An 18,109-nucleotide genomic window follows, 5' to 3' on the forward strand; every position below is an offset into this window, starting at 1 on the left:
ACAATAAGACAAAATAGAGACCAGAACCTATTCCAGTGCCTGAAGGTACAAAGGTCTCATTTTAGTCTGTACCTTTAAAAAAATGAGTAGTCCTGTAGCACCTTAGGGCAGGGCTAGACTACAGGCAGCTTCCAAAAGAAGATATGCAAATTCGACTCATATTTTCATATCTTCTTCCACTTTTTTTTCCCCGGAAGAGGCTTTTCTGATATTTGGCCCATCTACACGGGGCCAAATATTGGGGGGAAAAAACCTTGAAAGCCCCCTTATTCCTCCTAAAAGGAAGTTTACAGGGGGCTTCCAAAAGAGGGGGTGTTTTCAATATTTGGTCCCATGTAGAGGGGCCAAATATCGGAAAAGCCTCTTCCGGGGAAAAAACGGAAGAAGATATGCAAATTTGAGCTGAATTTGCATATCTTCTTTCAGAACCTGCGCATAATCTAGATGTGCCCTTAGAGACTAACAACAATATATATTTATACAGTATGAGCTTTTATGGGCAAAACACACTTCCTCAGATGAGGAAGAAAGGTACAAGGTACAAAGTAATAACAGCTCTAGAATACCCAAAAAAACCCCACTTTAGCTAAAGTTCAAAAGCTACCCCCATGTCGGGGTGCCTCATATTCATTCTCCACAAGTTCTGCCTCCCAGGACTTCTCACCATCAAGCAAATACTGCCTTTCATCTTGGCACGGTCTTCTCTAGATGAGAGACAAGTAAGTCTGTTTTTAAAGGCATCAGGCTCCTCCCTTCTCCCAGCATTCTCTGCCGTGAAATAGCTGAAGGCCTTCCTTTCACCAACTGTAATCCTGGAGAGGCTTAGCCAGCCTTGAATGATTTACTTCTCCCTCTGCTATGCACCACCACAGTTTCAAAGCCAAGAAAATAAAACTTTCCACAACCCTCTTCCCAGTCCTTTCTCTCCCCGCAAAAGAGTTTTCCATTTCTGGATGGAAAGCTCTGACCCATCCATCATTCACAGGTCCGTCTCAAGCTCCTACCATGACAAAGGTTGGGAAAGCAAAGATGACTTGCCATGAAGCACAGAATCACTCTTTATGAAGGCCCTTTCCTTATTCCCGAAGGACAGCTAGCCCCATCCTACCATGTGCTGCGTGTGGGGTCAATGATGGGGTTACTGAGATGGGTCCTACGGAGAAGAGTAATCAGAGTAGAGGGTTTGTCTCGCTCTGCCCTGCCAGGCACTCCTACCAGGGAGTGGAGTCAGGGCGCTCCTGTGGAAAATCATGGCCCTGGTCAGTTCCTTCTATGATTGCCCACACACACACACACACACACACACACACACACACACGCTGTGTAGAGCCCTTTTTGCTGTATCTGCATCCGCTCCGACATCCACAAAAATTAATCATGGATATGGAGCAGATTTGCAGGGCTCTAAACATAAGACTCGTCAGATCAATAGTCCATCAAGCCCAGTATCCCGTCTTCCAGCAATGGTCAGTGCCAGACTCTTCCGAGCACTTTTTGAGTGATTGGTCCGCAGTCGGCCAGTCCTGGCACCTTGCGATCACAGTAGTCTAGGTACCTCACTCAGTCTTTGGGAATCCTGGTGATTTTCTCGGGACCTAAAAGTTAGGCCTGACTACCCAGCATCACCATTCCTAAGTTTCTTTGTGAATCTCACCCTAACTCCTTGGTGTTTCTTGTTTCCCTAAAGCTACCTGGCATGATGCATTTTGAGGACAAGCTCCCTTTTCAGTGGGGAGAGGTTTACTTTGGAATCCAAGGCATGAGCGAGCATCAGGTGGTGTGACTCACTGCAAATCTTGCTCTGCTTTTTCAGGCCCTCTTAACTATTTTGGTAGAAGCCCATCTCAAAGCAGCCTCTCCTTCTACACCAAGCATGAACTCAAACCCATTGGTCGTTCGTCAGACCTAAGGCTAAGATTTGGCCAGAAAAGTCACATAATCTGTGACGTCTAGAGATCCCCGTGACATTTTCTGCTTCAGCCCAGCCACAGCAGGTGGTGGAGGGACCCCCACAGCTCTGAGACTTTGGTGCCCTGGCAGTTCTGGGCACCAAGTCTCCTCTCTATGCATTTTGTAACAATTATTTTTAGTAAAAAGTCCAGGGCAGATCACTGGCTTTGTGAATTTTTGTTGCCAGTGACCTGTCTGTGACTTCTACTAAAAATATCCATGGCAGAATCTTTAGTCATACCTATATACATAGGTATGAGGAAAATGGGAAAATCTTTTCACATCTTTGTGTCTAAGGTCAGCCAACAGCCCAGGAAGAGCACTTAGGCCCCCTGCCTCTGAATCTAGTGTCTAGTCTATGGGGTTGGTGTCATTATTTTGCGATGTAGCTGAAGGGACCAGAGAAAGAGAAGGAAGCCCTTTGAGCCATAATTTTAAAAAGTAAGGTTCAGGGGCCCATGGATTCCAAGGATTCTGAATTCTCAGAAAATGAGGTTTGGCAATATCCTTAGTGAAATATGGATGACTGAAAACAGTCAGTCCAAGTCTCCCATGTTTTTGCACCACCATAGGATTCCATGAGGGTTGTAACAAAGTAGGGAGGAGTTTGAGCAAAATGTAATTCAATATTTTCAGCTGTGTTTTGGTGTGTTCTTACTCTTTCAGACAGCAATGTTTTCAGCAGAAATGGGTTGCTACTGAATCATTCTTGCCCCCTTTAATTGGGTGGAAAGAAAACAGCAGGGTTTTGCCTGTGCTTTACTTCTTTAATATAGAGTGAAAAGGCCTAAACTAGTTTCCGTTTTGGGCTTCTTTTATACTGGACACTTGGTCCTCTTTTTCTAACAGACTAGACCAGGGTGGGCAATAATTTTCACAAGGGGGCCACATGGTCGCAGACCAGCTCCAGCTCCACACACACACACACACATTCCGAGAAGGAATGAACAAACACTCAAACTATCTTACCCATTACCAAGATAGCTTCCCCAATTATCACCTCTAATACCATTAGCTCACAGACATCCCACTCTCCCCACCTCTAATAGCATCAATTCACAGACACTTACCTTCCTTCCTTCCCCCCCCCCCCCCCCATCGCCCTCCTGTTCTGAAATGTGATTTGTCCTTTTCATATGTGTTCATTTTTTTTAATTGTATCCTTTGGTATATATGGTTGTGACTATTTTCTTCCACTATTTGATCTGAGGAAGTGGGTCTGGCCCACGAAAGCTCATCATCTAATAAACCATCTTGTTAGTCTTTAAAGTGCCACGTTGTCCTGCATTTTGCTTCAGCTACCCCAGACTAACATAGCTACATTTATCACTATTCTACATGCAAGGCATTACATTTAGCTGTTTGGAATGGAAATCCATCAACCATACGAAGAAACTTGCACAGATACAGACAGACATCATCTTTCTATCCAAGTGCAAGAAGATGGACATCGTACCCAAAGGACTGAAAGTGAACAATCCATTAAGATCAACATACTGCACTGACTACAGTGAAAGACTCTGCCTCACACTATCCAAGAAATTAAGGAATCACCTGATAAATATTTTATACAAGAAACAGAAAATCATCAAGAATGACATTTCTAACTTAGATCGTCTCATCTCAAGACAAACATCCACACCGACTGACACCTTGCAAGACTTTTGTTCCACCAGACAAGAAATCTACTATACACACTTCTATTCCCTACAACAAAGAAAAGACAATAAATTTTCTAACCTGCTCCATACCACTGGCTACAACAGCAACTGCCTCAACCCACCGGATAATATTGTTAACCTCTCCAGCTACAAACTCAATCCAGCAAAAGAGTCTGTCTTGTCCCGGGGTCTCTCTTTCTGCCCCACATCCCCCACAAACTGGATACAATTTTGTGGTGACCTTGAGGCTTTTTTTCGCCACCTCCACCTCCGAGAATATTTCCAAACCACCAATGAACATCAATCTGACCTACCAGATCCCCCCTATCAACACCAAAGGAAAAATAATTCTATATGGACTCCCCCTGACGGTCGGAATTACAATCTGGATTTCTATATACAAAGCTTCCGCAATAACGCACAGACTGACATTATTCGCAAACGACAACAAGCGACACACAATCTTAGCCGCGCAGAACACCATGCCATCCAGAGTCTCAAAAACAACCTGGACATTATAATCAAACCAGCTGACAAAGGAGGTGCTGTGGTCATTATGAATAAGGCCGACTATAACCAGGAGGCAACCAGACAACTCTCGAATACCACATTTTACAAACCTCTCCCCTCTGATCCCACCTTGGAATACCAAAAGAAACTACACTGTCTCCTTAAAAGCCTCCCCACAGCTACTCGGGAACAAATCCACACAGAAACACCTTCTGACCCCCGACCAGGATTGTTCTATCTACTTCCCAAGATCCATAAACCTGGGCACCCCGGACGTCCCATCATCTCTGGTATTGGCACGCTCACTACTGGTCTATCCAGCTATGTAGACTCTCTTCTCAAACCCTTCGCAACCAACACCCCCAGCTATCTCCGAGACACTACTGACTTCCTAAGGAAACTACAAAACATCGATAACCTCCCCAATAACACCATCCTTGCCACCATGGATGTATATACCAACATCCCACATGAAGACGGATTACAAGCAATTAGAAACACTATCCCAGAGGACACTACTGCCAGCCTGATAGCAGACCTATGTAACTTTGTTCTCACCCACAATTATTTCCAGTTTGAGAACAACTTATACCTCCAGATCAGCAGCACAGCCATGGGTACACGCATGGCCCCACAGTATGCTAACATCTTTATGGCTGACCTAGAACAACATTTCCTCAACTCCCGTCCCCTTTCACCCCTTCTCTACCTACGGTACATCGATGACATCTTTATGATCTGGACGCATGGCCAAAAACACTGGAGATATTCCACAGAGATTTCAACAACCTACACCTCACCATCAACCTCAGCCTGGACCATTCTACATGAGAGATGCTTCCAGCTCCCATCCAGAACACACCACACGATCCATCGTCTATAGCCAAGCCCTTTGATACAACCGCATCTGCTCTAATCCCACTGACAGAGACCAGAAGCTTCAGGATCTCTACCAAGCATTTATAAACCTCAACTACCCACCCGGAGAAATAAAAAAGCAAATTGAAAGAGCCAGACGAATACCTAGAAACCATCTACTTCAAGACAGACCCAAGAAAACCAACAATAGAACACCACTTGTCATCACCTACAACCCCCAACTTAAACCTGTCCAACACATTATCAATAAATTACAGCCTATACTGGAACAGGATACCATACTCCAAGAGGCTCTGGGAGACAGACCCATAGTCTCCTATAGACAACCACCTAACCTCAAGATGATTCTTACCAACAACCACAGGACATACCTCACTAATACCAACCCTGGTACCTTCCCTTGCAACAAACCCCGTTGCCAGCTTTGTCCACATATTCATTCTGCTGATACCATTATTGGACCTAACCAAGTGAGTTATAAGATCAAGAACACATATTCCTGCGCATCCAGAAATATAATCTATGCTATCATGTGCCGAAAGTGTCCGTCTGCTATGTACATTGGACAAACATCTCAGACACTTCGCCAAAGGATTAATGCCCACAAAACAGATATGAGACAAGATCACAAAGAAAAAACAGTTTCTTGCCATTTTAACCAGAAAGGACACTCTCTCAATGACTTAACCACCTGCATTCTGCTACAAAGACCTTTTACATCTACACTTGAAAGGGAATCCTCTGAACTGTCATTCATGTTAAAATTCGACACTCTCCGAGAAGGAATGGACAAACACTCAAACTATCTTACCCATTACCAAGATAGTTTCCCCAATTATCACCTCTAATACCATTAACTCACAAACATCCCACTCTCCCCACCTCTAATATCAATTCACAGACACTTACCTTCCTTCCTTCCCCCCCCCCCCCGCATCCCCCTCCTGTTCTGAAATGTGATTTGTCCTTTTCATATGTGTTCATTTTTTTTAATTGTATCCTTTGGTATATATGGTTGTGACTATTTTCTTCCACTATTTGATCTGAGGAAGTGGGTCTGGCCCACAAAAGCTCATCATCTAATAAACCATCTTGTTAGTCTTTAAAGTGCTACATTGTCCTGCATTTTGCTTCAGCTACCCCAGACTAACACGGATACATTTCTATCACTACACACACACACACACACACACACACACACACACACACTGGAAGGTGCAGGGCCTTGGGCGGAAATGGGTAGGGCTGAGGCTACAGAGAAAAAGTGTGTGTGAACAAGAGACATGTAGTGCGAGACAAACTTTGTGGCACAGATTGTGTGTGCGTGTGGCTCAGAGACTGAGAGAGTGAGTGTGGCAATGTGTATGTGACAGTGATTGTGTGGGGGGCATGGAGACAGAGTGGCACAGATGGGATGTGTGTGACTGACACACAGAAAGTATGCACTGGCTAAGTTTCTGAAAGAAGACACGCTTTGTCTCTTGGAGGTGCAGCTGAACAAATTCTGCCAGCTATAAGTATGCACCTCTGCTAATCAGCTGGACAGGCCAGAGAGAAATGCTTGGTGGGCTGGATCCAGCCTCCAGGCCTGAGTTTGCCCAGCCGTGGACTAGACTGACAACTTCCAGGCTTGCAGTTTTACAGTACATTTTATACCAGGCAAGTGCAACCTCATTAATGGAGAATGGATGGGATTTCTCTACAGTGTGTCCCCATCGATTTAGCTCTACTCCTACTAAACAGCTGTAAGAAAAGAACTCTTTGTTAAAGGTTTGACAGCACCACACATTCTATTTAAGGACTCTGCATCGCTAGGTTCTCCATTGGAGGCCATGTGCATACACATAGAAGATAAGACTTGGCTTTCCTGATATTATGCTTCGTTGGTCTAAACCTGTGGTGTCCAACATGCTAGCCCCTAACCCCATGTGGCTTTGTGTCAAGTTGAATGTGGCTAGTTGGCTTGAACAAGCCTCACAGTAAAAAAACGAAAGCCCAAATCCATTAAATGAAAAACAAAGCTCCAATCTCCCAGATGTTCCTTATGAAACAAAAAAGAGGTCACAGATTATTTCTCTTTTCAGTTCACCTGTAATGATGAGTCGATCACAATTCCTTCAACGTTAAGATGTTTCTGTTGGAATTATATGAATTAATTCCTGAACTAACACTAAGGGCCCAGAAATTGCTTATTCTGAGACATTTCCCAAGGTGACCTTTAAAATTCTACCACGGTACTTCATCGTTTTTGCATTTGTGCAGTCGTATCTCACATCTTGATACTCCAACCAAAAAGGTCACATTCTTAACCTCATCATTTAATTAAAGTTGCAGCAAAGGAAAGTGATTTCTCAGTTGCTCACTTTCTCCGATCGCTCTATATTGTTCTTCACTCATTATGGCTGGAGATTCAAATTTTTAAACATTTAACTTAAGCCCGTAAGTGCTTCTTCCTTTTCATGTCATGTTCCAGCCTTCTCATTTCAAAACCAGAAGAGACAGGAAAAATCCAGGCAGACAAAGATAGATATTTTCTTTTGCCATGTGGAAAAAAAGATATTCATTTTTTACACTGACAGAACCTTTCAAAGGAAGTAATGCCATCTGCTACCTATGGTAAAGGAGATGATATTGGGCAAGTTTATCGTAATAATGATTAACCAAGGTTAAGCATGTTTTCAGATAAATAGTGCTATGTAAATAATGAGGATTAGCAGTAAACCCTTCTTTGTTAATTCTTCATTGTAATGTTTTGTGCATTGAGATTTACTCTCAGGGCTTGTCTAGACTAGATGGGGACTCCACATTGCAGTGTTCAATCCACCAGCAGTCAATTTAGTGTGTCTGCTTAGATGCGATAAATCAACCTCCGAGCACTCGCCTCCTGTATCCCACCGGGACTAGAAGAGTAGCCAGAGTCAATGGAAGAGCAGCCACCATCAACCTTACTGCTCAAAAGCCACCGCAGGAAGTATGTGACTTCAACTATGCTATTTGCATAGCTGAAGCAGCGTAGATTAGAGCAACATGGGACTATAGCATAGAGTAGGCTTCAGCGTGAGGTTCACCCCAGTACAAGGTGTATGACCAGTTTGATCCCCATTTAAAAACATATTTTGAACACATAACTAGTGCCCAGGCTTTGGTCTGCAGGAGCATCTAATCTTAAATGTGTTAGGCCCATTTTTTTTATTATTGGTTTGCTTATTTTTTTCCCTGGCAAAATGGTAAGAAGAAACACCTAGCCCCATGATACCTTGACTTGATTAGGATTCCGAGGCTATAACAGAATATCTACCATAATCAACGGAGGGTGCAACCCTTCTTCTGCCAATGCCGAGGGAAGCTATGACTCCCAGTGTGAGAAGGATTGTTGTCCCCGACTGTGCCAGTCGTCTCAACTGAAAGAGCATATTGTTTTATAAGGTGGAAAACCAATTTAAAAATAGTTTGCTCGGTGTTGTGGATTTAAATGAGATTAGGCCAGTGCTTTGACCAAGCAGTCCTAACCTCAGCACTTGGCTTGCCTCGCTCGTGCAAGGCTGTTTTTCAGCCCTGGTCCAGCCCTAACACAATTACAGCTGTTGTTTTCGGCTGAATTTCCAGAGTTGTTTTTAAATCTGCTCTTGTAGGTCATGTAGCAAAGACATCAGACTTACCAAAGTCGCCTCTCACCCTAGTTCTAAATCCTCCATATTTAGCTAAAAGAAGGATCAAGAATTCATCTTTGGTGTTTAACCTAACCTATCCAGTCTGACCTTTGGCCTTAGCACAAAAGCGGCAGCTTGGTGATGTGAAATGCTGCTCTCATCTGAGCCTGGGGGGTGTTAATAATATGGGTCATTCTCCATTTGACCCATTAGTGTGTTCTCAGCCCATAGCAGTATCCTTGCCTTGGACCATAGGTCATTACTACTGCCAATACCTTACCTGTATGAGGACCCTAAAGTACATCACGGCCTTTTGTATGTGTAACCTTCAGGGTGTGGGTCACTGTCCCATGTAGTGGCACTGGGACCACTTCCAGAGAGAGAGAAGGAGTTTGCTCTATGGTCTAAGTTGAGCACCAGCGGGCTTTTAGCTCATGCACGAAGCTCCAGAGGGCTCAGGTTTGGTTCTGCCTATCAGCGTTACATATGCAAGAAGGAATCATTTCAGCCATCAGTGACACAGAGTCACCTCTGAAGAGCCACAGTAGTGGTGAACGCTGTGTCGTCACGCCACTGCATCCCTGTTTGCAACAGAGAATGAGGGGGAAAATAGCTCCTGAGCACGTCTACATGAAACTTTATTCTTCTTCCATTTCCCACCAGCATTATCTCCAATGCAACTCGACTAGTAACAGAACCAGTAGGCACCCTGGCCTCCCATGGCCTCTCAGGCTAGATCTGTGCTACAAGTGAGAGGTGTGATGTCCCTACCCAGGTATATAACCTCACACTAGGTCAAGGAGAACTAGCACAGCTGTTTGCATTCACGCTAGAGGTACTGCTAAACCGTGCTGAGAACAAACGTGCCTGAAACTGGTGGGACTGTCCTCAGCCCAGCTCAGCCATGCTGCTGCTCCCCATACTACCCTGTTGCTGGAAAGGGCCGTAGGGACTTTTGGCAGCCAAGTGACAGTAGAGCAACTCCATGCCTAGTGGAGGATCAATCCTAAGCATAGCAGAGGAGTGATGGTAACAAATCCAACTTTGCCTATTCTTTGGGCTCAATCCTGCAAGATTCTGGCCCCGGCTCCAGCAAAACCCTGAAGAGCTGAAGCAATCAGCACAGAACAGGATCAAGCGGTTGGTCTCCACACACAGCTGAGCTGAAGCAGGGAGATGAACCTGGGCCTTTGCCTGGCAAACTGAGTGCCATCTGTCAATGTTGCCACAAGACATCCTTCTCCAGCAAAAAGGACCATCCGTCTCAAGTTTAAAGGACAATAAGACCAACCACTTCTTACAAACAAGTTTATTTCCATTTTGACTGGAGCACAGATTCAGATACAGATTTCTTTTCTTCTGCACAACAGTACAATAGCCCAGTGCAAAATATGCTTTTTATTTCACGTACAAAAGAAACAAAACAAAAAAACAAAACATGTGGCAGTATTACTCACAACTGGTATACCTCGGCCTTCACTCGACCCACCTCCATTCACCCTTCACTAATCATATGGACTTACTGGCCAATGGCTGCATTGTCAGTGAAGAAAGGGGACTCCCGTAGCCCTTGGAAAGCCCTACCCGCAATCAAACTGGGAAACGCCAGGGTTACTCACAATTTAGAGAAATACAAGCCATTTTTTCAAGTTGAAAAACTGGGGCAGGGAGAGGCAGCTGAATAAATTTTCAGGAATTACAAAAAAAGGATACAAATCTGAAATGCACAGAAAATTAGGCAGTAATATAACTCGTTTTTAAACAGACAGGTGTATGCATGCCCAATCTGCCTTTTCATATGCATCCATAGAAAAGATGCCAATCCCAGCAGATTTTTGCCCCACTGTGCTGTGAAACAGATTATCATCTTAGCAGAGTATTGAGGAGTACTGGCTTATTATACAGAAAGTTTACCATGTCATAGCTGGAGGAGGAAGAAAATAATTACAATCTGAACAAACATTTCTTTGAAAGCACAGTCAAATTAAAATTGTAGCACTGTCATCCTTCAGAGGACTGTCGGAATTACAACAAAACATTTGAGCAATACATTATCAAGCTACAATAGTTGCTGTATGGTTGTTCAAGGAATAGCTTTTACTCCAAAGGTTTGCAGCCAGTTTTTTAAAAAACTGCATTTATCACAATCTTCCAGAAGCTATAATATAGAATTACAATATTAGTTTACAAATATGGTTGTCTTTACCAAGGCACTGTGTTTATACCATAGAAATGCATCACATTTCAAGCGTGCCGAGCTTAATTCAAATCACAGCAGTGATTACATACTGTTAAATTTCTACCCAATGGAACCAGTTGGGTCTCTAAGCTTGATCAACCAAAGTTCAATACAGTGAACAGAAATTAAACAAAGCAGAGTGCCAACTAAAGCCAAAGGACACAGCAAATATTAGCTCATATACATGGCAATATACACAGTACGGTACATATATTACATTAGTAGGATACTGCCCTCCACAGATTTCAAAGAAACATAAATATTCTTCAATGTGTTTAGTATGAGATTTTATATCCAGTTAGATCCCACTCAGCACAAATAAAGCCAAGTCTGAAAAGACATCTCAGACTGATTAAATTCTGACCAGTTCACATAATGAGTAGGTACCTGGAAAAATAAGTGGTATTTTCATTTTACACTCATTCAGATCAGCTCATTTGTACCTTTTCCTTCACAAGCTGAATATATGTGTATTTAGGTTCTTTCAAGGTTTCTCTAACAATCGCTAAGGCCATGTCTTCACTACAAGATGGGAAGATGGATCACGGCAGAGTCGGAGTTCAATTTAGCAGGTCTAGTAAAGACCCACTAAATCAAACTCAGATGGCACCCCCATCAGTGCCAGTACTTCTGCAAGGAGTAAAAAAAGCTGATAGGAGTGTTTGCTCCTGTCAGCCTCCCATTGCGGGGATGGCAGGGAAACTTGAACTAAGGTCTGTCAACTCCAGCTACATAGTTAACATAGCTGGAGTTGCGTATCTTAATTCAGCCTTCCCCTTTAGTGTAAACCTGGCCTAGCTGTCCCTACACACTTACTTCTTCTATATGTGCACTGATAAGGTGATTTACTGAATAATTTCAGATGTTGCTGTGGTTCTGTTTTGGGAATATGTTCATGCCTTGTTACATGCTGGGACATGTGAAATTGCTTTCATTCGCACCCATCTATCCCGCTCTGAGCCAGAGATTGCATTGCAACTGTTGCAGATCCCATGGTCTTTCAGAAACATGTGCATTTTCTTTAGAACCTTCAGGAATCTAAAATCCTACTGTACAAATTCTGGACAAAAATATGAAAAGATACAAAGTACAAACATCTAATTTTCCTAAGAGCCAATCAGGGCTTTAGTTCAGGGTTATAGGCACACCAGAGAAGGGAAAATGAGAACAGGTTTCAGACATTTAGGCACTTCTATAGATCCTATATGTGCTATAAATTAAAACTATGTTATTTAAAAGTAATTTGCACATCATGGAGATCTCTTCCTTTAGACATTTAACACACATACAGCAAAGCCAAGAGGACCAAATCTGAAGGCTTTGCTCAATCTTTACTCAGGCAAAACACCTATAGCAGCAGTGGGATGTTTGCCTGTTTCATGCTCCTAGATTTGACCCAAAGATATTTCTCGGATTGATGTCCCTATAAGCATTAGCAGTGTATTGATAAGATGCATCCATCACAGCATAGCCTGTGGATTGCACCGCATGGTATTTTTAGTCATTGCAAACTCCTTTATGGCCTTTTAACCTGGCTATGTAGGCTTTAAAAACAAACAAACAAAAACAAAACAGTAGCCCTGAAATCAGGTACTAGGAAGTTTTTAAAATGCACTAGGATAGGATGTACATGCACAGATTTGGACTGATAGGTTTTTATTATGCAAGTGCAGTGTTACGAGCTTCCCACCGAGACAGTGTCAGCCCAGTCAAACTATAATTAGGGCTGAACCAAATTCACAGACCATGAAAACTGGTGTCCTCCCATGAAATCTGGCCTTTGGGGTGCTTTTCATCAGGGAGACCAGTGTTTCTCAAATTGGAGATCCTGACCCAAAAGGTTATTTTATGAGGGTCGCAGAATTGCCACACTTACTTCCGCGCTGCCTTCAGAACTGGGCAGCTGAAGAGCCGTGGTTGTAACATCAGCCAGGAGACCAGCTCTGAAGGCAATGCCCCAACAGGGCCAGTGCAGAAAGAAGGGTGGAAATACCATACCCATGTCACCCTGACTTCTGCACTGTGGCTTTCACAGCTGGAAAGTAGCAGCTGGAAAGTAGCAGCTGCTGATGGCCCAGCCCTGCAGGCAGCAGCACAGAAGTAACGGTGGCAAAACCATAGCATGCCATCCTGCTTTTTGCACAGCTGCTGCTGTTGGTGGCCCTGCTGTCAGAGGTAGGCTCCTGGCCAGCAGCCTCCACTCTCCAGATGTCCAGCTCTGAAGGCAACACTGCTACCAGCAGCTGGGCAGAAGTAAGGGTAGCAATACTGGAACCCCCACACAATAACCTTGCCACCCCCATACACACAATTATTTTTTGGGCCAGAGCCCTACAATTATAACACCATGGAATTTCAGATTTCAATATATGAAATCATGACATTTGCCATTTTTAAAATCCTATGAACAGAAATTATTGAAATGGGCTGTAAATTTGGGAGGGCCCAAACTAGAATCATTCCTTCACAAGTTAGGGCATTTGTATACATACAAAGTTGCACCACTTTAACTGTACGAATACAACTAAAGCAATAAGCAATATACTCCTCCCTAGCATTGCGGTGGTATAACAGTGCTTATTCCAGGATGGGACAGGAACAAAGCTAAAATGCTGTATGGCACCTTTCAACTTGGTGTAGCTGCATCCACATTGGGGTGGCACCAAGCTTCAGTATTTCAACTCAAAAAAAGATCACACCTCTATCCAAAATGGCTACACCCGTACAAGGTCCGTGTTGACCAGATTTGCATACTACTTGGTAACCGTATCTCCTACATTTCTGGACTAAATTTGTTCGCAAAATAAACCACAGTAAATTAACTAGTCTGCATTATATTTAGTTTTTATAAATTATCCCATTAAAAACACAATGAACGAAATTTTCCAGAAAATTCAGAACTAAGGCCTCTCTAGCTTCTGCTCATGGTGTTGTACTGATGCATTGCTGTAGTTCCAGACCTTTCGGATAGAGTGATTTCTACCCAAAATGAGCAGCTCAATTAGTAACTTTTTTTAAAAAAAACAAAAGCTATTTCAGGTTTGCTCAATTGTTCTCATGAAGGAATGCAAAGTTTTCAGGAAATATTGCTCTACAATATAAAATAGGCCTGCAGAGAAAAATATGCAGTCAAAGCCCATATTTTAATTAAGAATTATTAAGAGAAACTGTACAGGAAATTCAAAGGGAATAAAAACCAACCCACTGTGAAACATCACACCTATTAGCCACTTACTTTTAGATAAAAAACTAGAATTTTTGCCCTATTTTAGAGCACATCCTGATGTATCACAACCTGCACCTCCATGGTTAGTGGAAGTTGTGTGCCACTCACCAAGAGGGAACTAACAACACAGCACACAGTATGTGCTGTAACAATAGGGAAGCTGCACATAACTTCTCAGCACAGAATGAGAAGCCTCAATTTCTTGGCCCAAATCAGAGTCTTACTGTGTTATTTATGCACTTAATGTCTTAGGGTACGTATACACTAGCTCGTAAGTTCGAGCTAGGTAGGGTAATGAGGGCAAGTGGAGTTGCAAATGAAGCCTGGATTTAAATATCCTGGGCTTGGGTTGCATGTTCCCGGGTGCCGCCATTTTTAAATCCCCCTTAGTCCGAACTCCGTGCCCGCGGCTACACGCGGCACGGAGTAGGTAGCTCGAATTAAAGATCCTAATTCGAACTACCATTACTCCTTGTGGAACTGCCTACCTCCAGATTCTTAGTTCAAGTTACATCTACGTTTATCTAGAGCTTAGGATCCCAGATCCCAGCAAGACCCGACTTCGGTTTTAAGAGGTTCCTAAAACCTCTATGGTAGTGTCTATCATAGATGAGCTTAGGGCAGGGGATGGCAATACTTTTTGATGGCGGGTGGGGGGGGGCACACGCCAAGATTTTGGAAAGTGGTCAAGGGCTGCACTCTTCCAGGATATGAATGGAGGAATTCCAGGATCTGGAATGGAGGTTGGGTGCAGAAGGGAGCTTAGGGTAAAGGGACTAGGGTGCAGGAGGGAGTTTGGGTGGAGGAGGCAGTTGTGACCTAGGGCAAGAGACTGGAGTGAAGGATTTTGAGATGTGACCTAGGATAGGAGGGGATTATGATCTCGGGCAGGAGATTGGGGTGCCAGATCTGGGAGGCGTATGGGTGCATGTGGAGTAGCGGGGAAGGTGTAGCAGGCAGAGGGTTGGGGAAGGGCAGGGCTGGGGTGCCAGAGGCAGGTTCTGGCCAGGAGACTTACCAGCCAGCAGCCAAACCAGCCTGCCTGCATGCAGAGTTTTAAATTTTTCTGCCTGCTCAGCTATGGGCTTGAGTGAGTAACTGAGCAGGACGGTGGTTGTGCTTCATGGCTTCCTGTTATTCAAACAGGCAGCTTCCATTGACCAAATGGGATTGTACTGGGGGCAGACACACTGTCTGAATCTTCCCTCTCCACTATGGACTCAAAGAAAAAGTGCCCCACAGCTGTGTTTGAATGGTGTGTGGAGCAAGCAGGGGAACCCACCTGGGGCTTCCCACTGCCTCCGTGGGCTTTGATCCGGTGGCTTGGCCGGCTGGATGCAACCCGTATTTTGCCCAGGCCTGGCTTAGGGTGACCCTCAGCATGCAAATGAATGACTTACCTATGCTGTCCCCAATTTGGTCTGATGAAGTGGGTTTTACCCACGAATGCTTATGCCTAATAAGTCTGTTAGTTTCTAAAGTGCCACAGAACTCCTTGTCATTTTTTCAGCTAAGTAGGCATAAGTAGCCACATAGGACTTTTATGCAAGAAGTTCTCCATTCCTTCCCCCCTGTTCCAGGAAAAAAAGGTTTTTCATTTCCAAACCAGACAAATTTTATCCTCCTCACTTGTGCCCACAGATGTTCTGTGGCACTGCCTCAGTTACACATCTCATCTTAATCAAAAGGTCTGTAAAAGAGAGAGGCACACTCAGGCTGGTCTAAGATTCAAATTGACTGATTGCATTTGCCACAGCAGATATCTGGTGTAGTAAATAGAAGCAACCACAGCTAAAACCTAACATTTCCAGTAAGTATCAGCCATCAAAAGCTTTTGTTGAATTGAATAAATCCAGACTGAAATTGTCAGATTTAAAGTCAGTCTACCACTTTAAACGCATTTTCTCAGACAACAATCCACTTGACTGAGGCTATTATAATCTGGTGTGAACTGTTTGTCTCACGACAATTTGTCTTATTTGCATCCTTCAAAAATCATCGGATTGTATGTGCGTGCATGTGTATCCATGTGGAGCCTTCCCAGCAGCAATGCTAAAATGGAATACTACATATTTACCGCCAGTAGTCACAGATGTAGAGCCAAAAAAAATTACAACAATATTTTGAAAGCAGATCTGACAGCTGAGTGAAAAAAAAAAAAAAAAGAGGCTCAGGAGACTAGATCTAGAGAAAGTTTAACAGGGTAGGCAGGATCAGCTGTGTTGTCAAATTGAATGGGAAGGCAGCAGGACAAAATGTTCACCAGGAGCACTGAGGAGGAGAGGAAGGAGGAGGTTTTGTTGTTGTTTTGACAGAACAATCCAGTGTGACTCTCAAACAGCCATGACTGACTGATTATAGGAATAAAGAATGGGATGCACATAGCTAGTTTAATATTAATCGGGCCAGAAAACACGGACTTAGGCATCTAAATATTCCACTTTAATTAACCAATGGAGCAACATCAACAGGAGAAACTGAGGGAATCCAACCTCAGAATTTTCCATAGCTTGGTGGCTAGGAACCTCAGATCCCTTCAGCATGGGGGGGGCGGGGGAGGAGCACTTGCACTGGGGATCTCCTGTGAGAGTGCCCTATCCACCAAGCTGAAGATAAGGAAGGTCCTTCCTCTTCCCCCCCGCCCGCAACCTGTTTTTCTTTTTGGATCCCACATGGGCAGCCAAGCATCCGTGTCGACCCAGTTCGTGGATCACTAGCCAAGACAGGTGCCTCCAGGCAGCTGACTTTGTGGATCACATTGGAAGGGGCCTTTCTCTCCCCATTCATTGTACAGGGAGCCTAGATGCCTACATTGGCTTTGTGGCTCTCGGCGTTGTTCCAGTGATTTTCTAGGCACTATGACGGCGTTGTAATACCTATGCCTGTTCATGTATCTCACCCACAGTCCTCTGCCTAGAAAGACTGTGAGCTATGGCCCAAAGAGTACCCAGAAGGCACGCTAGATAGTTCCAGCCATGAGAACTGTGTTTCGTTCGGCATTCCCCTTTAGGAAAAAAAAGCAGACGTTTCCTAGCAATAAACAGGAGCCTCGACAAGTTGAAAGCCTAACTAGGAGGGAAGGGGTAAAAATATACACAGACTGTCATTGCCACTCTCAGAAAACCACTTGTCTACAAAGTTTGTTTTTCCTTAAGACATTTGGGCTTTTTTTCAGTTCATGGGAGCAAGTTATCCAAATGGACCTTCATGTTGCCAGTCTGAGTTGCAGCAATCTTGGTGAGGCATCATAATTTGAGGCGGTTACAGTCCTGGTAATCTGAGTGGTCATTTTAAAATGATGTGGTAGCCATCGTTGCTTTCGGCTGTAATAGTGAAAAGTGTTTTAGTTAACATAAAATAAAAATCTGTGTACTAAGTGAAGAAATGTAACCTTCTGGCCTTTTCTCTAATGCAGTTTACCCTCTGCTACCACGACAGATGAATAAGGATTAATACTGAACATTCAAACAAAAAATACAGTTTCAAATGGATTTTAATAAGAGATTACAGGCTAAATTTTGACCATTTACACTAGTGTATCTCAATGGACTTAGGTCAAACTGGTGCCAGTAATAGAGACTATAAACCAGATCCTCACCCACTGAAAACTGGCTTCCATGGAGCCTAGCTGGTTTATACTAACTGAGGTTTGGGCCTTTGAATTAAGTGGCTTTATACACCACTTAAATTCAGTGTAACTGAGAGAAGAATTCCATTTCAGTGGAATAAAGCCAGATTTATATTCAAGTAATGAAGAGCAGAATTTGGCCCCAATATTTATTTTTATGCATTCAGCTGCCACTCCAGTTTTGCTAAATGCTAGAGATGCAAATCAGAAAAAGAGCCCTTCCCGGATAGCTTAGAAGTGATTCAGGACTTCTAAAGCTTCATGAAGAAGCTAGTCTTCATATTCATTTACCTGTATATTCATTCTTAGGCCAGGTCTACACTATATGAGAAAGTCAACTGAAGATCTACAACTTCAGCTATGAGA

General features: G+C 43.5%; 1 protein-coding gene across 2 annotated transcripts in view; it reads right to left on the bottom strand.

The window, feature by feature from the left end:
• Window positions 1-9,944: 9,944 nt before the first annotated feature.
• TFCP2L1 (transcription factor CP2 like 1) overlaps window positions 9,945-18,109 on the bottom strand; it is a 53,124-nt gene continuing 44,959 nt past the window's right edge. For both annotated transcript variants that reach the window (XM_075933078.2, XM_014580915.4), the window contains exon 15: window positions 9,945-17,438. In XM_075933078.2, the coding sequence (XP_075789193.1) occupies window positions 17,401-17,438 (38 nt within the window). In that variant the 3' untranslated portion in view covers window positions 9,945-17,400. The remainder of the gene's footprint in view (window positions 17,439-18,109) is intronic.

Source organism: Pelodiscus sinensis, chromosome 7 (genome assembly GCF_052426305.1).
Source record: "Pelodiscus sinensis isolate ZL-2025 chromosome 7, ASM5242630v1, whole genome shotgun sequence".
NCBI lineage: Eukaryota > Metazoa > Chordata > Testudines > Trionychidae > Pelodiscus > Pelodiscus sinensis.